Raw genomic sequence first — 24,469 nt, 5'->3', positions numbered from 1 at the left:
CTGATCAGCAGCCTTAATTTAAGGTCAGCTGATCAGCAGCCTTAATTCTGTCTGCAACCTTCATTCCCCTTTGCTCTGGAGTGTACAATTCCTAGGCTTCAGGGATTATGGAATATGGACATCTTTGGGGTGGGATAGTGGCATTATTCTGCCTACGTGACATATTAGAGCAAAGAAACCCTGGGAAGTCACACCTCTGACTGAAGTTTGCCTGGTCACCTCCTGCTCTATGGAGCTCTCTGCTTACAGATAAGATTCTGGATTCCCACTAACATGGCTTTTCCCTGTGACTAGGTTGGCTTTATCACATCACTTTCATCCTGATGGCCACCAGGTCTTGAAAGCAAGTGCATTATTAATATGATATTGTTGTCCAGTCACTGAGTCGTATCCGACTCTTTGCGACCCTGTGGACTGCAGTACTCCAGGTTTCCTTGTCCTTTACTATTTCCTGGAGCTTGCTCCGACTCATGTCCATTGAGTTGTTGATGCTATCTAACCATCTCATCCTCTGCCCTCCTCTTCTGCTTTTGCTTTCGCTCTTTCCCAGCATCAGGGTCTTTTCCAATGAGTCAGCTCTTCACATCAGGTGGCCAAAATGTTAGAGATTTAGCTTCAGCATCAGTCCTTCCAGTGAATATTCAGGGTTGATTTCCTGAATTAGTACTGACTGATTTGATCTTGCAGTCCAGGGGACTTTCAACAGTCATATGTTGGGCAGGTGCCAGATCTTGTTGTGAAAATTCCCTTTGAAACATTTTAATATTTCTTAATTTTGTCATTCAAACTTGCCAGATCCCCACCCCTGTAAGTATGAATATCTATATTAATAAATATTGCACAGTTTTTCATATTATCTCTCAGAATTTCCAAAGCTAACATTTCCCCCATTTTTGCTAGTCTTCCAGGCTCTGGATTTAATTTTTCTGCAATAAGTACCCTGAGAAATGAATCAATAGATGATAATTTGTTTTGCAATTTAGATTTTTACATTTTAGTGTCTTAAGCCCTGAAGAGTGACAGCAGAATGTGAAGATTTTGAATTATGAATAATCTTCCTTATTGTTCTGACTTTTATCTGTCTCTTTACCATTTAGCCCAAGTACATCGAATGAAAATTGGATATTCAATCATGGGCCTGAGTGTAGTACACTATTTCATGTGCTTTTTAATATTTTTTTTGCATTAAAGAAAACAAGAAATCTGCATGTCTATAATTAGCTAACATATTCAGCATTGGCTCCTATAAACAAGACGCAGGTGTATGTAGCACAGAAGCATTTTATACATAGTGTCGCCTTTTACTTGTGGGGAAAAGAGCTCTCACTCAGTGAGGTTGAAAAGATAAGGTTATAAGAAAAATATTTTTTAAAATGTGCATAATATATGCTGGACCAATATCATTATATTCAGAGTCGGATCATATTCCAAGGTACTAAGATCTCTTCTTAGGCACTGGAAGTCTTTGCTCCTGAGTAATACTAGTTTGCTTGGCACATGATATTTCTCCTGAAGGATGGACTGAAAATTGGGCTTTATTTCAAAATTTCAAAGTTCATGGCTGAAACTGCATTCTGTCAAAATTATATGGATCACCTGTGTGCCAAGTACCTCTCTCAGCCCTGGGGATTCAGTGTTGAACAAATCAGGTGAGATCTCTGCTCTCACTGACATATCTTTGTGGGTGGGAGTGGGACAGAAAGTCAGCCTACAAGAATATGAAATGTACTGGGCGATGAATGAGAGGGAAGGAGGAACCTAGAGAAGGAAGGTGGACCAAGAGAGGAGGGACGGGGAAGGGCTGGATGTGTTGTTTTAGATGGTTTATCAGGTTGAGTGGATTCTGACTACTGTGTGTGCAAAATTTTAAAGCAAAGCTGAATTCTCCCTTAAGTCCCTGCTTCATTATTAGTGCTCCAAACCTACCAGCCCATTAAAAACTGAGAGAGTATATAGCCATCACTTTCCTTCTGGTCTGGGAAAAAAAAATGTATGCAATAGCACATATAATTCACTTGAAAATTCTTAAAGAATTAAAATTGCAAACCAAGGTATTTATATATCTAGCATGTTTTAAATGCGTAATTAGAAAGTCAATGAATAAGACATAAAACATTTTTTTAACCCGGTATTTTATATGTTCAAGATTTTTTAAAAAGAGTATTGATAAACTATGCAATGAGCTAAAAGCTGAAAATAGAGTAAAATCAGAACACTGTGTTATTTCAAATTGCTATTCAGTCATTTCAGTTCAGTCACTCAGTTTTGTCAGACTCTTTGCAACCCCATGGATTTCAGCACACCAGGCTTCCCTATCCATAACCATCTCCCAGAGCTTGCTCAAACTCATGTCCATCTAGTCGCCATCCAACCATCTCATCTTCTGTCATCCCCTTCTCCTCCTGCCTTCAATCTTTCCCAGCATCAGAGTCTTTTCCAAGGAGTCAGTTCTTTGCATCAATACTTTGGTGGCCAAATTATTGGAGCTTCAGCTTCAGTATCAATCTTTCCAATGAATATTCAAGACTAATTTCCTTTATGATTGACTGGTTTGATCTTCTTGCTGTCCAAGGGACTCTCAAGAGTCTAGTCCATCACCACAGTTCAAAAGCATCATTTAATCTGGTATATTCCAGGAATGAAGACCTTTGGACTAAAATTATTAATTTAGAGAAATAATGTTCTCAATCTCTGTGGCTTTTATTTATTAGAAAGTAGAATGCCTACTGAGTAAGTCCTTTGAACTTACAATTGATAAGTTATAAAAACAAGAAAAATCAATGCTACGAAATTTAAATGGTAATAAAATAATTGAAAGAACTGAATTCATCCCATGTTGGTGGGGGAAATGAAGGGAGACATATCTGAATGGCTTTCCCTTGTAAATATATACATACAGATATAGCTTAGAAATATTATGGATTCGATTCCAGACCACCACAATAAATTGTGCATCAAAGTAAAGCAAGTCACACAAGTTTTGTTTTGTTTTGTTTTATATATATATAAATTATATTTATACTATAATCTAATCTAGTAAAGGTGAAATAACATTATACTTAAAAAAGCAATGACCATACCTTAATTAAAAAATAATTTATTGGTAAAAAGTGCTAGCCAGTATGTAAGTCTTCAGCAAGTCATAAGCTTTTTGCAATGGATCATTGATCAGAAATCACCATAACAGATACCATAATAATGAAAAAGTTTGAGATTTTGCAAGAATTACCAAAATGTAGCATAGAGACATGAAGTGAGCAAATGCTGTTGGAAAAATAGTGCCCTGTAGACTTGCTCAACACAGGGTTGCCACAGACTTTCAATTCATGAAAGACAGTATCTAAGAAGCACAGTAAACTGAAGTATTGACGCAATAAAATGAGGTTTGCTTGCAGGTATGTGTGTATATATATGTATGTACTTACTTGTTTATGTCTTCCCTGGTGGATATATATTTATTGGTACTTATGCTTATTATAAGTCTTCCCTGGTGGCTCAGCGGTAGAGAGCCCACCTGCCAATACAGGAGACATTGATTTGACCCCTGGGCAAGGAAGATCCTCTGGAAAAGGAAATAGCAACCCACTCCAGTATTCTTGCCTGAGAAGCCCCATGGACAGAGGAGCCTGGCGGGCTACAGTCTGTGGGGTTGCAGAAGAGTCATAACTTAATGACTAAATGACAATATTTGTTATATATCATTAAGTGTGTGTAATATAACATATATGTATATAACATTATAGACATAGGTGTGATTTCTTACTACCACCTTACAAAAATTTTTAGGACAGTTGTCATGCTGCCAGGATTTCTGAGATAGCCAACCATGTGATGCCTAGAATAGAGTCTGTTTCTTCATTAAGGCTGACACACAGGTTCAGGCTGCACTACGTTGCACTTGATGGGATTTCTTAGTACATAATTTTTAAAATTTCAAAGGTCACAGATGCTCCAGACAAGTATGTTTTCTTATTACACCAAGATCCAAGTGTCATATAAATGTTCTGCTTGGGCTGATGAACAGAATGAAGAGTGAGGAACACTAAATCCATTGAGCAGTATCATTGAATCACTGTTATTTCAACATGCCACGTTGCAGACGAATTTCCCTGGTAACAGCTTTCTTTGTGTTGAAGAGAAACACGAGAGGAAATGAGCTTCGCGTGTTCCGGTTTGTGGATTCTCAAAAGAGCCGGTCCCAGTGGTTGAACCTGAAGGATGGGGAGCGTGCAGTTTTGCTTTTTACTCCGCTTCTGGGAACCTGCTCCTGCACTCTGGTTCTGGGTGCAGAGCTAACTGGAGAACTGTTTAAGATGGGTTTCTCCAGTTACCTTGTTGGCACACAGAGCACCGGGCTAGCAAAATAAGAAGATCATAGTTAATTTAAACAAATGATGAGATGCGGGAAATCGAGCATGGCTGTTACACTATACATTCCCAGAAAAGGCATCAGAAGATGTTTGGTAACCAGGATATACCTCTGCATAATCCATAAGGCCTTTTTGATGCTAACAAGTTAATATCTTACCTCATTGCCCAAACTTCCTATGCACCCTCTGCTCAAAAAGCATGAGCGGCTCTCCAGATGGTAGCACTTCAGCTTTTCCTTGTTCATGTGGTTTTTCTGCGCCAGCCCCCTGCCTGGCCCTTTGTCTGAATCCCAGCACTTCCTGGGTCCCGCCTCTGGGGGGCGCTGTCTGCAGACGTATGTCCCTCTCCTTGCCTCCCATACTCCTCACCTCCCACTAGGGCGCCCTCTTCATGGCCATCATCCATCCATGTAAGCTGCAGGAATTCTGGGCTATTGGCCACAGAAACTTCCTACAAGTGTGTAGGTGTGTTAGTCGCTCAGGTGTGTCTAACTCTGCAACCCCATGGACTGTAGCCCACCTGGTTCCTCTGTCCATGGAATTCTCCAGGCAAGATTACTGAAGTGGGTTGCCATTTCCTCCTCCAGGGGATCATCCCATTCCAATGAGGTCTCCTGCATTGGATTCTTCACGTCTGAGCCACCAGGGAAGCCCCCTACAAGGGTCCCATTCCCTTAAAGTCAGTGATTTTAAAATAAAATGATAAAATGATGCCTAGAATAGAATCTGTTTCTTCATTAAGGATGGCACACGGGTTCAGGCTGCACTACGTTGCACTTGATAGGATTTCTTAGTAGATAATTTTTAAAATTTCAAAGGTCACAGATGCTCCAGACAAGTATGTTTTCTTATTACACCAAGATCACAAGTCTTATATTCTGACTTCATAAAGTGTCCAAGTCGAATCATAAAATAATCATTATAATAACCATCCCCCCCCACCTCCGCCCCAGTCTTTGGGTAAATTTAAGGGCCAAGAAGATGTACCACCATCTAACACACTGATGCCTGCTCTTCGCCTACAACCCTACCGTAGCTTGTCACCCACTTTATAAGCGTGGACTTCCCCAAGCATTTTAGAATTTAGTCATGCTCTGCACTGTCTAGTCCTGTCCAGGGAGACTGGTTTCATGCCCCTCCCAGTCTCCTTGGGAAGTGGAGTGGGGGATTACTTCTGGAAGAAATAACAGCTGCATTGATTTTTAGAAATTTAAAACTGGCAAATAGTCTTTAAATAAGCTCGTTAAGTCAGCATCATTCCCATCTTCTTCAGAGTACATCCAGTACCCTAATAGCCAAAAGCCCCCAGATCCTGCCCTGGAGTGACACCACACAGCTGTCCCCCAAGTCTCGTCTCTCCTCCTCTCTACTCCAGCCACGCTGGTCTCCTTGCCCTTCCTTTGGATCCGCCGTCACTCCCTCACGTTTCTGGTCTCTGCTCAGATGTTTCCTGACCATGGTACCCTGATGGGCCCTGTACAATGCCTTCCTGCCTGCTCTATCCTCTTTCTCTTTCCCTATTTTCTAGATGGTTCTTATCCCACCAGGGAAGACCTGGGGTTTGAGTGGCTTAAAGTTTCTACAATTTGATGGATCTTCTTTAAGAATCAAGATTATAACTAGAAAATTGCTTGGTCTAACTTGAGGTAAAGCTGCCTCTGTATTTCACTACTGACATGATCCCATAGCTTCTTTCCTGGCTTCTTTAATTTCTGATTCCTCTGCATATATGTGGGCTAGAGTAGGGTTGTAGGGAAAGAGTAGACAGCAGTGCATTGCATGGTGGTACGTCTTCTTGTACCCAAAATTTTGGGGTACAAATTTACCCAAATATTAGGGGATTGTTATTATTATTACTATTATATATGTACAGAGACACCTCTGAGTCCAGTACCTGAACACACTATGTATTCCATAACCATTAGTCAAAGGGGGACTGTCCAATCTGTACAACAAGGGAAACTTTGGGCATAATATTTGTGGGCTTCCTATATTCACATCCTGAGATCTTTTGACAGTTTTTAGCTAGTTGTTATATATCTGCTTTACACAGGTGTGTTTTCAACATTTATGTACATTCATCTAGAATTCTCTTTTGAGATGCTGAACAGTGTCTGAATTTAGCACTGTCACTCACAGTATGTTGGATTCAGTTCAGTTTGGAACAAAACAAGGGAGACTTTTATTGGAGGCATTCTTTGTAATTGTCACTGCTTAGTGATTTTGTGATTTTGTATCCTGTAACTGCAAGGACAGCTCAGAACTTATGTCAGGTAATGGAAACCCTTAGGCATATTTGGAACAAGTTGAGTGTGTCTGAATGGTATCTTTAGAAAAGAAATGGGTGGAATCACTTAAAATTCTTGCTTGTGAGAAAAAAAGAAAAGAGGGGGCCTTTCCTGAGGGCTCTTGCAGAATAATGTTGAAACTCGCAGCTATTCTGAGTGCCCAGGAGTGTTTGTGGAGGACGTCAGCTCCCAGCCTCCAGATGGGCAATTCTGAGACCCCTTTTGACCTCCTGCCCGCTTCATTGGTGGCTGCAAGGTTTTCAGTAGAGAACCCCACTGCCAGCTTTTCGTCTTTAGACTATTTCATTCTGCTATTGGGGAACGTCTAGGAAACTTCTCTGCTCATGATCGCAGTTAACAAGAGGGGAATTTTAAGGGCCAAGGACCCTGGTATGTGTAATTTATTTGCAATGATTCAGGTGCTCTTTCTTCCCTCTTAAAGTGTCCTGTAAAATGTATCACTGAGTATAGTAATGATTCACATTCAAACCAAAAGAAAGGGCTTTACCCTCTTGCCTTTATCTCTTTAAATGATAGGATCATGATGGTGATAAGAATGTGAAAGTTCAGACTGCTCTGAAATAGATCTTTTCAGAGATTTTGATGCAAAATAGTGTTCTTTAACCAGAGATATGAACCTTTCACTAATATATAACTAGTACAATATCAGTTACTTCTCTTAAAATTGAGGGTAGTAGAAGAGGAAAAAACTGTTCAGATTCTCCCCTTCCAGATGTTCATTTTGTTATCTGCTCATGAGGTTACTCTTAGATGGTCTTTAGGTAAAGTTCAATGGGGTGGGAGCTGGACTTGGAAATATGCCCAGGGTGACAAAAAGAGTAGGAATATGGGGGCCTTTTGGATTAATAAGGGTAATTAAATAACAGTAATAATGTATTTATAGATTTATCCATTCCATGTCAGTTTAAAAAACCAAAGAACTTTGTACTAGACACAGAGATAAAACCAAAACGCCTGCATATCCCTCACCGTGGCACAAGTAGCATCTGGGAAAATCTACATGAAACTAGAACCTTCTGGTTATATGTTTTGACACTGGTCACATTTTTTATGTTTATTAGAACTAATTTGTTAATAAAACCAAAACATAGTCCTTCTCTCTTTTTGCCTAATAATTTTGTTTCAGGAAAAAAAAAAAAATTCTCTTTTTCCAAGAACTGGTATCCCCTCAAAATTGTTTGAATGCCTTTTTTTTCTGGTCCGTTAAGTTACTATAACAGGAAAAACTATTGCATTTTTGTTCTTTTTAAAATATGGGCTAATTAATTCATTGTACTTTCCCTGGAAATATATCTAGCAAAATATCACACTTTGATATTACTTTTGATGCAACAATAATGATGCAACATGCAACACACTTTGATACCGGAGAAGGCGATGGCACCCCACTCCAGTGCTCTTGCCTGGAAAATCCCATGGACAGAGGAGCCTGGTAGGCCGCAGTCCATGGGGTCGCTACTAGTCAGACACGACTGAGCGACTTCACTTTCACTTTTCACTTTTATGCATTGGAGAAGGAAATGGCAACCCACTCCAGTGTTCTTGCCTGGAGAATCCCAGGGACGGGGGAGCCTGGTGGGCCACTGTCTATGGGGTCACACAGAGTCGGACACAACTGACGTGACTTAGCAGCAGCAGCAGTACACTCTGATTCACATGACCAGTGTAATTCACACAGTTCACTTTAGAACAAGTATATCCCTTATAATCTTAGTAGTTGTATATTAGATTGGAGTAATGACATATTTGACAATATTGTTTATACACAATGAAATTGATGAAGTTATACCTTTGAGTTGTATGCCTTTCACTAATTGTATCATATATTGTACAGGTGTATTAAGTCATATATTGACCAGACAATAAGTCAGTTAAGAAGATCCTTTAACAAGTTGATACAGTATGTAGTTCCTTGGTAGATCATATTTATTAAGCTCATTGTTAAGCAATTCATATTTGAGATTTCATTTAACCCTGGAAACAACCCTGTGGGACAGGTTCACATTTTGTTTATGTCTTGAACACATTTAAGTGACTTGCCATCAGGGACACAGGTTTTACAAGAAAGAGGAATGATATGAACCCACTTGCTCCAGCTTCAAAGCTAGCACCACCAAACACTGACATAGACCCTCTTTCTAAAACATAATTTATAAAGAAGAACAATGCATCTTGGCTTACCTCTTGAATGGAGAAAGTAGATCAATTCCTACAACTGTAGAGAGAGATGTATTTTCTCTCAAAATTCTGAAAAATAGTTTCTACCATAAGACTAAGCAAGATATTGGCCTTAAAGAATTGTATTTCTGTTTTACTCAAAGGCAAGTACATGTCCACGCATCAACTCAAATTATACACAAACCCTGCTTGTTTAACTGACTGTAATATAAAGACCAGGGGTGGAGGTCATTGAGGTAAAATATGTATTGATATTTTACAAACTGTTCAGTTCAGTCGCTCAGTCGTGTCCAACTCTTGCATGAATCGCAGCACGCCAGGCCTCCCTGTCCATCACCAACTCCCAGAGTCTACTCAAACTCATGTCCATCGAGTGGGTGATGCCATCCAGCCATCTCATCCTCTGTCGTCCCCTTCTCCTCCTGCCCCCAATCCCTCCCAGCATCAGGGTCTTTTCCAATGAGTCAACTCTTCACATGAGGTGGCCCAAGTATTGGAGTTTCAGCTTCAGCATCAGTCCTTCCAATGAACACCCAGGACTGATCTCCTTTACGATGGACTGGTAGGACCTCCTTGCAGTCCAAGGGACTCTCAAGAGTCTTCTCCAACAATACAGTCCAAAAGCATCAATTCTTCGGCACGCAGCTTCCTTCACAGTCCAACTCTCACATCCATACATGACCACTGGAAAAACTATAGCCTTGACTAGATGGACCTTTCTTGGCAAAGTAGTGTCTCTGCTTTTGAATATGCTATCTAGGTTTGTCATAGCTTTCCTTCCAAGGAACAACTTCTTTTAATTTCATAGCTGCAATCACAATCTGCAGTGATTTTGGAGCCTAAAAAAATAAAGTCTGACACTGTTTCCAGTGTTTCCCCATCTATTTGCCATGAAGTGATGGGACCAGATGCCATGATCTTCTGAATGTCGAGTTTTAAGCCAACTTTTTCACTCTCCTCTTTCACTTTCATCAAGAGGCTTTTTATTTCCTCTTCACTTTCTGCCATAAGGGTGGTGTCATCTGCATATCTGAGGTTATTGATATTTCTCCCGGCAATCGTGATTCCAGCTTGTGCTTCTTCCAGTCCAGCATTTCTCATGATGTACTCTGCATAGAAGTTAAATAAGCAGGGTGACAATATACAGCCTTGACGTACTCCTTTTCCTGTTTGGAACCAGTCTGTTATTCCATGTCCAGTTTTAACTGTTGCTTCCTGACCTGCATATAGGTTTCTCAACAGGCTGGTCAGGTGGTCTGCTGTTCCCATCTCTTTCAGAATTTTCCACAGTTTATTGAGATCTACACAGTCAAAGGCTTTGGCATAGTCAATTAAGCAGAAATAGATGTTTTTCTGGAACTCTCTTGCTTTTTCAGTGATCCAACGGATGTTGGCAATTTGATTTCTGGTTCCTCTGCCTTTTCTAAAACCAACTTGAACATCTGTAAGTTCACGGTTCACATATTGCTGAAGCCTGGCTTGGAGAATTACTTTTGAGCATTACTTTACTAGCGTGTGAGATGAGTGCAATTGTGCGGTAGTTTGAGCATTCTTTTGCATTTCCTTTCTTTACAATTGGAATGAAAACTGACCTTTTCCAGTCCTGTGGCCAATGCTGAGTTTTCCAAATTTGCTGGCATATTGAGTGCAGCACTTTCACAGCATCATCTTTCAGGATTTGAAACAGCTCTACTGGAATTCCATCACCTCCACTAGCTTTGCTCATAGTGATATTTTCTAAGGCCCACTTGACTTCACATTCCAGGATGTCTGGCTCTAGGTGAGTGATCACACCATCGTGATTATCTGGGTTATGAAGATCTTTTTTGTACAGTTCTTCCGTGTATTCTTGCTACCTCTTCTTAATATCTCCTGCTTCTGTTAGATCCATACCATTTCTGTCCTTTATCGAGCCCATCTTTGCGTGAAATGTTCCCTTGGTATCTCTGTTTTCTTGAATAGATCTCTAGTCTTTCCCATTCTGTTGTTTTCCTCTATTTCTTTGCATTGATCGCTGAGGAAGCTTTCTTATCTCTTCTTGCTATTCTTTGGAACTCTGCATTCAGATGCTTGTATCTTTCCTTTTCTCCTTTGCTATTCGCTTCTCTTCTTTGCACAGCTATTTGTAAGGCCTCCCCAGACAGCCATTTTGCTTATTTGCATTTCTTTTCTATGGGGATGGTCTTGATCCCTGTCTCCTGTACAATGTCATGAACCTCTGTCTGCAGTTCATCAGGCATTCTGTCTATCAGATCTAGGCCCTTAAATCTGTTTCTCACTTCTACTGTTATAATCACAGGGGATTTGATTGAGGTCATACCTGAATGGTCTAGTGGTTTTCCCTACTTTCTTCAATTTAAGTCTGGATTTGGCAATAAGGAGTTCATGATCTGAGCCACAGTAAGTTCCCGGTCTTATTTTTGCTGACTGTATCCATCTTTGGCTGCAAAGAATATAATCAGTCTGATTTTTCTGTTGACCATCTGGTGATGTCCATGTGTAGAGTCTTCTCTTGTGTTGTTGGAAGAGGGTGTTTGCTATGACCAGTGTGTTCTCTTGGCAAAACTCTATTAGCCTTTGTCCTGCTTCATTCCATATTCCAAGGCCAAATTTGCCTGTTACCCTAGGTGTTTCTTGACTTCCTGCTTTTGCATTCCAGTCCCCTATAATGAAAAGGACATCTTTTTTGGGTGTTTGTTAGTTCTAAAAGGTCTTGTAGGTCTTCATAGAACCATTCAACTTCAGCTCTCCAGCGTTACTGGTTTGGGGCATAGACTTGGATTACCGTGATATTGAATGGTTTGTCTTGGAAACAAACAGAGATCATTCTGTCATTTCTGAAACTGCATCCAAGTACTGCATTTTGGACTCTTTTGTTGACCATGATGGCTACTCCATTTCTTCTGATGGATTCCTGCCCACAGTAGTAGGTATAATGGTCATCTGAGTTTAATTCACCCATTCCAGTCCATTTTAGTTTGCTGATTCCTAGAATGTCGACATTCACTCTTGCCATCTCCTGTTTGACCACTTCCAATTTGCCTTGATTCATGGACTTAACATTCCAGGGTCCTATGCAATATTGCTCTTTATAGCATCAGACCTTGCTTCTATCACCAGTCACATCCACAACTGGGTGTTGTTTTTGCTTTGGCTCCATCCCTTCATTCTTTCTGGATTTATTTCTCCACTGATCTCCAGTAGCATATTGGGCACCTACCGACTTGGGGAGTTCCTCTTTCAGTGTCTTATCATTTTGCCTTTTCATACTGTTCATGGGGTTCTCAAGGCAAGAATACTGAAGTGGTTTGCCACTCCCTTCTCCAGGGGACCACAGTCTGTCAGACGTCTCCACCATGACCCATCCATCTTGGGTGGCCCCACATGGCATGGCTTAGTTTCATTGAGTTAGACAAGGCTGTGGTCTGTGTGATCAGATTGGCTAGTTTTCTGTGATTAAGATTTCAGTGTATCTGCCCTCTGATGCCCTCTCAACACCTACCGTCTTACTTGGGTTTCTCTTACCTTGGACATGGGGTATCTCTTCATGGCTACTCCAGCAAATAGCAGCTGCTGCTTCTTACCTTGGATGAGGGGTATCTCCTCACGGCTGCCCCTCCTGACCTTGGATGCGGGGTAGCTCCTCTTGGCTGTTCCTGCGCCGTCGCAGCCTGGTGCTCTCAGTTGCTGCCCCTGACCTTGGGTGAGGGGTAGCTCCTCTCGGCCACGCTTTTTACAAACTGACAACCTTGTAATTTCTGGTGAGGTTCGGTTACATCTGGTTAAGCCTCTAGTTTCAGATCCACAAACTTTGTATCTTCCAGTAGCTTTTTAAGCAGAGGAAGTTATTTTTTCTACATTCATAAGGAATATAAACAACTATATCTATTAAGTTTTTCTTCTAACCAATGCCATTAAAAGTAATAGTTAATCGGAATTTTACCAAAGTCACGAAGTCCATAGGATTTGTTTTTAGTCAGCTTTCTATAAACCTGGTCTCAGACATTACGACTTGATCATAAATGTCAAGAGCCAGAGGAATTACTGTGTTGGTTGTCCTGCAGACCAGTATTTAAATTTACTTTGCATCTCAAATCCAGCTTAGTTTCTGTCGGCACTAAACCAGAAGCACAAGTGGCACTAGTGGGTAAAAACCCACCAGCCAGTACAGGAGACATCAGAGACTGGGGTTCCATGCCTGGGTCAGGAATATCCCCTGGAGGAGGGTATGGTGAGAACCCCATGGACAGAGGAGCCTGGCAGACTACAGTCCACGGGGTCACAAAGAGTCAGATACAACTGAAGCAACTGAGCATGCACACAGAAGCCCAGAGATGCATCCATTTCACGTCCAATGGACTAGATCCCAGAGAGGCAGAGAAATGTATGCCCAGGTCCTGACCTGTCGCAGGTCCTTGTCTCACCAACTAGTAGGTTAACAAAAGGCTACTCCAGCCTCTTTTAATTCTAGCTCCAAATTCCTCTCCCCTTTAAATGCAGAGTAGGTGAGCAATTTCTTTTGTTGCCATGAAACACTTAGAGCCCTCAGGGTCTTGGAATCCTCAAACAAATTTTTTTCTTTTTAAATTTATTTATTTTTAATTGGAGGATAATTGCTCTACCCTGTTATGTTGGTTTCTGGCATACATCCACAGGAATCAACCATAGATATGTCAACTAAAAAAGACGCCCAACTTGAGAGTTGCGAAGTAAGTTTGATTTGGGGCAAAATGAGGACTGCAGCCCTGGAGACGGCACTTCAAGTAGCTTAGAGAGAGTGCTCCAGAGAGGCAGTGGGGGAAGGTCAGTCTCTAAGTGACCTTAGATATTTTGGTGATCTTGGTGAAGGAGATGGTCAGTGCAATCACGTGCTTACTTTACAAAAGGTTTTCTGCTAGTCATGAGGAGCTGATGTCACCATGAAGGGATTTAGCACTTTTCTAGATAGGAAGACAGATTGGGATCCTGAAGTCAGTTCCCGAAAATATCCAACTATCATCAGATTCCCTGGAGCACAGAGTGCCTCATCCACCCTGGAGTCCCTCGAGGGTGTTGAAGGTCAGCAGCTGCAGCAGCACAGGGTTCGGTTCAGTCTGCACAGAGGCAGGTACGAATGCTCTTGTTCAGTTGCTGGCAGTGCTCTTGGCAAGGCCCGTTTCTAGTGGCCAGGTATACACATGTCCCCTCCCTCTTGAGCCTCCCTCCCCGCCCACCCCATCCCACCCCTCGAGGCTGTCACAGAGCACCAGGCTGAGCTCCTTGCATCATACAGCAAATTCCCATTAGCTGTCTCGTTTACATGTGACAACCTGTATGTTTCAGCGCCATGCTCTCAATTCCTCCCACCCTCTCCTTCCACCACTGTGTCCATAAGTCTGTCGTCTTTGTCTGTGTCTCTTTTCTTGCCCTGCAAATAGTACCATTTTTCTATATTCCATATGTGTGTAATATATATATATGGAACAAATATATATATGAAATATCTGTAATATAAAACAAATATGATACTTTTTTTTCTTGCTGAATCACATCACTCTGTATGTGATCACGGGCTCTAGGTTCATTCAGTTCTAGTGAGGTGGATGAACCTAGAGCCTGTTATACAGAGGGGGGTAATGCAGAAAGCAACCTTTAAAAGTCTGTTTCTCCATGTAGACAGGTACCTCCCATGAGGAATTCTGTCCCCTGTTAACTTTTCGGTCCCCTATACATCATCATCATCATTAAAGTTTTATGAATCCTGTCATGAACGTACAACTGCTGCTTTACGTGGATGTATTTCTAAATTATTCATTGATGATGATGCCAGTTTAATGATAATAGCTAATTCATTTGGTAAATATAGTTTATTCTCAATAAATGCAGATAAAGCTCGGAAGCCTCATTTTTCTTGCAATGAGTGATGTTGTATTACTTGTATTTTCCTTGTATTTAATTTAATTGCCCAGCCATTTGTTTCCTGAATTAAAAGGGTTGTATATATTCTGCCTCATCATGGAAAGGCAAGGAAGAAAACCACATCCTACTCCTGGATGATGTTTAGATAATCGTAGTCCCAGAATTTAAAGACACATGCACCCCAGTGTTCATTGCAGCACTGTTTACAATAGCCAAGACATAGAAGCAACCTAGATATCCATTGGCAGATGAATGGATAAGAAAGCTGTGGTACATATACACATTGGAATATGACTCAGCTTTTAAAAAGAATGCATTTGAATCAGTTCTAATGAGGTGGATGAAACTGGAGCCTATTATATAGAGTGAGGTAAGTCAGAAAGAAAAACACCAATACAGTGTATTAATGCACATATATGGAATTTATAAAGATGGTAATGATGACCCTATATGCAAGATAGCAAAAGAGATACAGATGTAAAGAACAGACTTTTGGACTCTGTGGGAGAAGATGAGGGTGGGATGATTTGAGAGAATAGCAGTGAAACATGTATATTATCATATGTGAAACAGATCACCAGTCCAGGTTTGATGCATGAGACAGGGTGCTCAGAGCTGGTGCACTGGGATGACCCTGAGGGATGGGATGGGGAGGGAGGTGGGAGGGGAGTTCAGGATGGGGGACACATGTACACCCATGGCTGATTCATGTCAATGTATGGCAAAAACCACTACAATATTGTAGAGTAATTAGCCTCCAATTAAATAAATTTAAAAAAAGAAAAGAATTTTAAAAAATGAAAAGAACAGTACAAAATTAAAAAAAATAAAATAAAAACTCTTTAAACAGAGAATTATATGGCAAAAGCGTATAAGCTCTTTTCGTTCTTCCCTGGTGCAAACTGAGTGAACTTTTACTGATTCTTTGCTCATGCCTCCCAGTTTTCATCCCCAAGAGACTATGCTGCTGCTGCTGCTGCTAAGTCGTTCAGTGGTGTCCAACTCTGTGCGACCCCAGAGACAGCAGCCCGCCAGGGCCCCCGTCCCTGGGATTCTCCAGGCAAGAACACTGGAGTGGGGTGCCATTTCCTTCTCCAGTGCGTGAAAATGAAAAGTGAAAGTGAAGTCGCTACGAGAGTGAAGTCGCTCCGTCATGTCCAACTCGTAGCGACCCCAGAGACAGCAGCCCGCCAGGGCCCCCATCCCTGGGATTCTCCAGGCAAGAGCACTGGAGTGGAGTGCCATTGCCTTCTCTGAAGAGACTACCCACATTAGGCTTAAGAAGGTTCTCTTTGTAAACAACCTAAAATGACAGACAGCAGGGTATAGTTTTGCTTTGTTTGATTGGTTAATCATTTTTATTTCCCCTGTGTATAGAGTTCATCAGCTTCCATTTTCCTTATTTCTTATTCACTGCTCTCTCCATCTAAATTCCTGAAGTTCACAGCTAAGCAGAAAAATAAATGTGAGCTACTGACATAGGAACTAAAGTGGACTATGTATCAAATAATTGTTTAATGAAACAAATATAAAATCATCTAATTAGGTTGTATATGAAAAGCACTTCCCACTCAATCCCTGTCAAGTTCAGTAAAAGTGGGAGATGTGAGATTTGTTCGGTCCAGGTCCATTGCAAGCTATTGTTGCCCTATATGTATTGCATTATTGATAGTTTTTTGTTTCAGTGATTCATATTAATGTAAATAAATTGGAATCACACAGTCAGAATGAAAAGAGAAAGAAAACACAACCTTAAGATACAAATGCAGTCTCGTAGGGGCTTCCCCAGTGGCTCAGCAGTAAAAAACCTGCTTGCCAGTGCAGGAGAGGCACAGGGGATGTGGGTTGGATCCCTGGGTCAGGAAGATCCCCTGGAGGAGGGCGTGGCAACTCACTCTAGTATTCTTGCCTGGAGAATCCCTTGGAGAGAGGAGCCTGGTGGGCTACAGTCCATGGGCTGCAAAGTATCGGGGTACGGCTGAGCAGCTAAACACGCACACCCAGTGTAGTATTAACAGAATGCCCAAGCGGAACACTGACAGCTCCCAGTGGTGGTGAGTGTCTGGAGCGACAGAAACCCTCATTCAAATGCAGAATGATACAGACACTTTGGAAGACAATTTGGTGGTTTTTTACAAAAATAAATATCTTCTCACTGTCCAACCCAGCAAAAGCTCTCCTTGGTATTTACCCAGAGAAGTTGAAAATTTGTGTCCGCACAGAAATTCACACACAGATAGCAGCTTTTACAGCAACTTTCTTCCTAATTGCCAAAACTCAGAAGCAACCAACGTGTCTTTTAGTAGGTGAGTAGATCAATACGTAACATCTAGATGGTGAAATACTATTCATTACTAAAAAGAAATGAGCTGTCAAGCTATGGGGGAATCTTAAATGTGTGGACTGGGTGAAAGAAGCCAGTCTGAAAAAAAGGCTACTTACTGGGTGATCCCAACTTTATGACATTCGGGAAAAGGCAAAACCATGGACACCATAAAAAGATCAGCGATTTCTCCAGGGGTTAGGGAGGAGGGGTGATGGGGGGAGGGATGAGCAGGCAGAACAAAGAGGACTTTTAGGGCAGTGAAATTATTCTGTGTGATACTGTAATGGTAGACACGTGTTGTTATACTTTTGTCAAGACCTATGCAACACCCAAGAGTGAACTCTAATGTAAACTCTGTACTTCGGGTGATAATGGTGTGTCCGTGTAGGCTCACAGGTTGTAATAGATGTATGGCTCTTGGGGGGATGGTGATAATGGAGGAGGCTGTGCCCGTATAAGGACCGTGGTATATGGAAAACCTCTGTTCTTTCTGCTGGATTTTGTTGTGAACTTAAAACTGCTCTAAAAATATACCATCTTTCTAAAAATATTTTTTAAAAAGAGAAGGAAACCAATATATGATAAGCACTGTCGCATTCTTTGATTCGTCTGATAAATATTTATTGGCTCACTACCATATGACTGGCACCCTTCTAGTGGATTTGATATTCTTATATCTCATGCATATTGGATATAATATTATGTAGTATTTTGTTGACTTTGTTTCAGTAATATTAAACCTGGATTCCCTTTAAGATTTGACTTGTGAGGAATTCTGCGTGATGATGAAGGGAGGAAGATGAAAGGATACACTGGTCTCAAATGATACTGAGTGGATGCAAACCAGGGCCTCACCTATTGGAGGTGAAGTGACTGATGGGGAAAATTAAAGAAAAATAGATCTCTGGCCATTTAGTGAGAGAGGAGGTAAAGGTGCCTTTTCAAAGAAGAGACTTCCCCCTGATCACCTTTTGAAAAGAACTGGACTGTCTTGATGTTTGCAGTGGGTTTGTTTGGAGCCTTATGAGAGTTTAAGGTTGGAAACAAGAAGAAGCTAGAAGAATCAGATGCCAGGACAAGTGGAAGGGAGAGAGGACACAGGAGAAAAGCAGAAAGGAAGTGAAGAAGGCAGCCTGCAGATCCATCCACCCCACCCAGAGGTCCTGCAGGGAATGAAGACCCTGCAAGAAAATTGAAAGTCTGCCCTGTGGCTCCTTTTCTGGTCCTGCTGGGAGCGGAGTGGATCTGGGAGGAGGCAGAACCAAGTACACATGTGTGAACATTATCCCTGACTGATGTTTGTCTTCAGAAAGCTGAAGTAGGGTTCTCCCTTATTAGATAATATTCAACCCCGAGAAAAGTTTGTTGTTGTTGTTGTTGTTGATTTTTAGTATTGATGATCCAGTGACCCTCAAAATAAGAGCAAATAAAAAAGTTTATCATCTTACTTGTGTTGCTCTAATTAGATTAAAATAGAATTGAAGATTTCATTATACATTTGAGTATATGGCATTAATTAGGGTCACACTGAAAACATCATTATCTCATGATACCATTAAAAAATGATATTGCCTTCACTTTGAATTCATTTTCCCTTTTAAATTTTTAGAAGAATGTTTGAATAGCTTAATTCATGAAGTTATATGAATGGGAAATAAGGAATCTTAACTATGATATACAGACTAAGGTAGAGAGAGAGATAGGTTTACTATTACTGTTTACTTTATACATAAGCATTCAATGAACTGTATGAATGGCTCTATTACCTCTTTTACAATAGCTTCATCATTATTAAAATAGTTAAACCTAGATAATTTGTAAAGTACACATATTCAAAGACACACACATCAATAAAATGACATTAATAGTCTAACCTTTTCATACAAATGGGAATAAATGGGTGTTTTAAAGCTCAGATGTATGTATGGGACATACGTATATAGTGATAGATTTCATCTCTCTTGAAATCTAAAAATATTTATCAGATAAACGAAAAGCCAAGCAGGACCAGGGTAAAACTGTAAGTTGGGAAAAGTTGTTCTTTGAACCTTTCTTAGTTTATTCTGTTGACCCAGTGATCCTTTTAGCCATTTCTCCCCATGCTGGCACCGCCACGGACTGTAGGGCACCTCAGGGACTTAGGTACCTGTCTCTGCAGCCCTGGCCCCTCTGAGGCAGAGGTGGGGTGGCGGGGGAGGGTGGCGGGTGTGTGGTCGGCTCCTCTGTCCTCGGTCCTGGTCTCACTGGCGGTGTAATCCCACACTCGTGTTTTCTAAATAGGAACTTCAAGCCCATGGATTCTGGAAGGATTTCAGCTTTCTCTGTTTCCATTTGGGTGATGGATAAAAACAACTCCTCCAGGCATATTCTGAATCATGAGATGGTCCACCTTGTGTGTGAGATGCATGCATTCATTTTTTGTAAACGGGTTTCAAAAGAGATGCATTGGCCCCTTGGAGACATTCTGAGATGTTCACAAGCTTTTTTGTTTGTTTGTTTTTTCCTTCAAGGAAGAATATTATTCCCTTTTTAAAAGCTGATATGAGCTCACCTGACAAAAAAATGTGCTGTAACAAGTAATACATGCTCCCCCCGCCATTTATTCAGATACATACCAAGTTTCTACTATGTTCCTGGCATTGCACTTGGCCTAGGGATGGGGATCCATCAATGAACAAAGCAAAGAGACTTGCCTTCCAAGAACGTACATTCTAGCAGAAGACAGACAATCACAAGAAACATTATAAAGAAGTTAGGGCCCAGCAGGACTATGAAAGATTCTTTAATAGATTAAGGTGAAAAAAGCCTGCTAGGTTAGGGAGGTGGTGTGGTGCACATGGCAATTTTAAATAGTGTGGTTGTAGTTGGAATAGCCTTGTAGACAGCATGGCATTTGAGAAGCTTTGAACGAGTCCAGGGATCTAGCTCTGTGTCCCTGCGCATCTGTGGGATTAATGAGTTTTTTTATAATCAGAAAACTAAGTAGGAGGACTTTCCTGGTGGTCCAGTGGCTAAGACTCCATGCTTCCACTGCAGGGGACATGAGTTTGCTCACTGGTCAGGAAACTAAGGCCCCCACATGCTGCTTGGTGCAGCCAAAAATTAAAAAAAGAAAGCCAAATAGGAAAGATGCCAGATTATATCCATTCATGCCAAATTAGAACTCTTCAACCCTTAAGGTACATTGAAGTTAAAAAAGAAAAGAATTTAAGTGAGTTGTATGTATTCTTTTTCCAAATGCAGTAATATTCAAATAGAGCTCTGCCAATGAAAACTCCATGAAATGGTCTGTATGTTAACTAGACAGTTTGTTTGCAGTTCAAATTTTAAAATGGGTCTAGAAATTAGACAAGGGGCTTCCCAGGTGGCAATAGTGGTAAAGAACCCACCTGCCAATACAGGAGACATAAAAGACGCGGGTTCAGTCCCTGGGTTGGGAAGATCCCCTGAAGGAAGGAATGGCAACCCACTCCACCATTCTTGCCTGGAGAATCCCATGGACAGAGGAGCCTGGAGGGCTACAGTTCATGGGGTTGCAAGGAGCTGGACATGACTTAGCGACTTAGCAGCAGCAGCCAAGAGAAGACCCATCTAGAATCATTGAAAAGTTTTTTCTTCATTTACTCATTAAAACATTTTCTTTGATTAGAAAACCACCCAGATTAAATGTTATTTTTTTGTAATTAGGCAAATGCCTAAGTTAAGCAGAACATACTTTTAGTGTGTAAAACAAGTGTCATTGTGAGTGACGTTCTTATTTTCCAGTTCTTCTCAGATGAATAGCCTTGTATGCTTTCTCATTTGGCTTCTGGTTCCTTGGAAAGGTTGGGAGCATCTCCCTATTCTGCATAATTTTCACATTGTGTACATCAATCCTGCAGCCCTTTAAGACAGTGGTTACATTTCATAAGTCTTAGGAGTGAGATCCTTTTGCCCGTCTGTCTGCTTCATGCCGAGTATGTAGCATATTTTTATAGAGAGAACACCCATTAGGAGGTTAAAATCATCTTTTCAAAATTCTAAGATTTGAAAAGAAATGCATTTGAATTTTTATCAGGAGGATATGAAAATAAGTAAAAGCAATAGAATCTAAAGAGAAGAATAATTTGTTTTCTTTTCCCTTTGCCAAAGGCCTTCCGTTCAGTGCTGTGAATTGTAGCAATGACCTCATAGGAAAAACCCACTGGGGTTTAAGTAGTAAAACTTTCCTCTCTCCTTCGCTTCTCCAGATAAGGAGACAAGGGGGCATCCAGCTCCTGGTGGACTTGCTGGACCATCGGATGACTGAAGTTCACCGTAGTGCCTGTGGCGCCTTGAGAAACTTGGTGTACGGGAAGGCCAATGATGACAACAAAATCGCCCTGAAGAACTGTGGCGGGATCCCAGCCCTGGTGCGGCTGCTCCGCAAGACCACCGACTTGGAGATCCGGGAGCTGGTCACAGGTCAGAATTCTTAGTAGCAGCATGGCTGATGCTCATGATAAATTTCCTATATCCTGCATGGTAGCAATGTGCTAACCAGGTGTTATGGTCCTGGCCTGTCTGAGGGCTAACCACACTAGCCATCCTGGGAATAAATATTTGCATGTTTGCAAATGACAGACTTAAGTAAAAGGGTATCAGATGTCATGCTGGTAGATGCATCATGTTAAATAATTAGCATCCAATAAACATGGCCCTCCTAAGATTTTTGACTGCCTTTCAGTCTTTGTCACTTGGTTAAGAATTGACATCTTAAAATACCCTGAGTCATCATTAGAATGACTTAAATCATAAGTGGTGAAAGGCCAAGGCATTGAGTTATTGGTAATAAGGTATATAATACTGTGCTTAGCAGCAGAGAGATTATTGTCCTGAACAATTAATTTCTTGAATAAAATATTGAAGCCCCCAATTTATATAATATTACAGGTTAAGCAGTTTTCTTTCTAAAGTGATCATGAGAGAATGCCTTATCCATGAGCACAGGACTTTTGAGTTGCAAGAAATGAACATAATTGTGATAACTATATTACCTTATAAAGTCATAGGATTAATCCATGAGATTATGTAAAGCCTTTAACACATACCTGAATATGTATGGACATAGGAAACATTAGTAATTTACTATTGCCTCTCACTTTTTTAATGTGAAGTTTTGCTTGTTGAGGGGTCTAAGGTTATTGGTGACCCCAGTATGGAATTTCAAATCACTCTTCTCATTATACTGAGTAGGCCAAAAAGTTCTTCCAGGTTTTTATATATTGAGTTTTATGTATATTCTGTAAGATGTTACAGAAAAACTTGAACAAACTTTTTGGCCTACCCGGAATATAATGTATATATGTTATGTAAGCAGTATACATATTGCTATTGCTGTTCTTTGGGATATTTCATTTTTGTTCATATTTCGTTTCCTTTTCTTTGGATTTTTCTTTCTCTAAGTGGTAGATTGTCTGTGTGGGCAGAAAAAAAGTGTTGTGAAGGGTTGTCATGATAGCAGTGTTTCACGCTGAACTAACATGGGTGATGTGGTTGGGGAAGGACAAACTCCTGTTGTACATATGCACACATTTTTACTCCTTCAAGCAAGTATTTGTCAAGAGGATTGCAAGACTGATTCTCAAAAAAAGATCTTTTAAGTACCACAATTCCACTGACCTTCTGTCTCCACGCTAAAATTTCCCTGAAAAAAAAAAACAAAAGAAAATACATTACTGAAGCTAGAGTCATAAATATTTGTTCATCCTTGGGTCAAGACTCCCGCTTCAGCATATTGTCTTTAATTTAGCATCCTTTCCAATCATGGGCACATCTCCTTTATGTTCTTAGCTAAATTAGAACTAGACTCTCATATTTTTTTCCTTCTGATTTTTCCTTTCCTTTTCTTTTGTTTTTTCTTTCTCTAAGTGGAAGATCGTCTTTGTAGGGAAAAAGATGTTGTGAAGGGTTGTTGTGTTATGATAGTAATCTTTCACACTGAACTAGCATGGGGTGACATGGTCAGGGAAGGACTAACTCCTGTTGCACATATTATGCACATATTATGATATGTAGGATAGTTTGGGATGAGTTAAAAACTGAAAATACAACCTGCCATTATAGTTATTAACACTTGTCTTTGTTTCTTTTTTAAAAGAATATTTATTTATCTGGCTGGTGTGTTGTAGCATGTGGGATCTAGTTCCCTGACCACAGATTGAACTTGCATCCGCTGCACTGGGAGGGCAGAGTATTAGCCCCTGGACCACCAGGGAAGTCCCACCTGCCCTTATTGTCATGAATTGTGTTTCAACTGGAAACGCCTGTAAGAGAAAGAACTCAGTGTGGATGCCTCTGGGCCTTAAGACCAAGGGCATGTATGTTGCTGCTAAGTTGCTTCAGTCATGTGTCCAACTCTTTGCGACCCTGTAGACTGTAGCCCACCAGGCTCCTCTGTCCGTGGGATTCTCCAGACAAGAATACTGGAGTGGGTTGCCATGCCCTCCTCCAGGGGATCTTCCTGACCCAAGGATCGAACCTGCGTCTCTTACATCTCCTGGACTGGCAGGCAGGTTCTTTACCACTAGCACCACCTGGGAAGCCCAAAGGATGTATGAGGCCAACACAACGAAAGGAGCACCCTCCTGTGTACCTGCACTTTCAGTTCACGATTTGAAAAGAATTGGATCTTACTAACACTTGAATTTGCTGCAACACAAATGCCTTATCTAGAAGCACTCTCTGTGGTGGCTTCGCTCATTGCCAAAGAAACTCAGCTCCACAGAGAATGGTGAAGTGACTGATGGCTTCAATCAGAAAGGAGATGCAGCTGGTGGGTCCCCTGGGCCGTCCACCACAGCACGCCCTGTGCTCCTTGGGATGCTTGAAGCCACCATGCAGGACGTGACGGCTGGCTCCTCCCGAGTCTTCAGCACTGCTTCTGAAGATGCTGGATGCCACCCACTGTGTGCCCCTGAGCAACATCCAGAATTTCTATGTGAGCCCCATTTGGAAACATCAAGGGCAGAGATATTCTTCAGAATGTCAGCACGTTTCCCCTCCTGGTGATGCTTTAGCTGTAAGAAAGACAGTGTATGTGTTACACAGAGAGAACAGATGCCTTATTCTGCCCCTTTTTTGAGTAGAACAGAAGTTTGCACCCACTGTCATATCATAACCCACTGTTTCTTAAGCAACATGAGTTGGTGGTCCAGACTGTCTCCTAGAAGAAGTGCTGTATTCTGCCATGACACTGTCCAAGCATCAGAGCCAAATGGATTCAGGATAACAGTGGTTGCTTCTAAAATAGATGTTCTCTGTCTTCCCAGAGGTGAGCTTCCCAGGTGGTGCTACGGTTAAAGAACCCGCCTGCCAGTACAGGAGACATAAGAGATGCGTGTTCAATCCCCGGGTCAGAAAGATCCCTT

General features: G+C 41.2%; 1 protein-coding gene across 2 annotated transcripts in view; it reads left to right on the top strand.

Moving 5' to 3' along the window:
* CTNND2 (catenin delta 2) overlaps positions 1-24,469 on the top strand; it is a 1,103,557-nt gene that overhangs the window by 827,684 nt on the left and 251,404 nt on the right. For both annotated transcript variants that reach the window (XM_040262515.1, XM_040262516.1), the window contains one exon: positions 21,311-21,524. In XM_040262515.1, coding sequence (XP_040118449.1) covers positions 21,311-21,524 — 214 coding nt within the window. The remainder of the gene's footprint in view (positions 1-21,310; positions 21,525-24,469) is intronic.

Source organism: Oryx dammah, unplaced genomic scaffold (assembly GCF_014754425.2).
Source record: "Oryx dammah isolate SB20612 unplaced genomic scaffold, SCBI_Odam_1.1 HiC_scaffold_20, whole genome shotgun sequence".
NCBI lineage: Eukaryota > Metazoa > Chordata > Mammalia > Artiodactyla > Bovidae > Oryx > Oryx dammah.
Note: the sequence above shows the minus strand (reverse complement) of the source record. Positions and strands in the feature narration are given on the sequence as shown.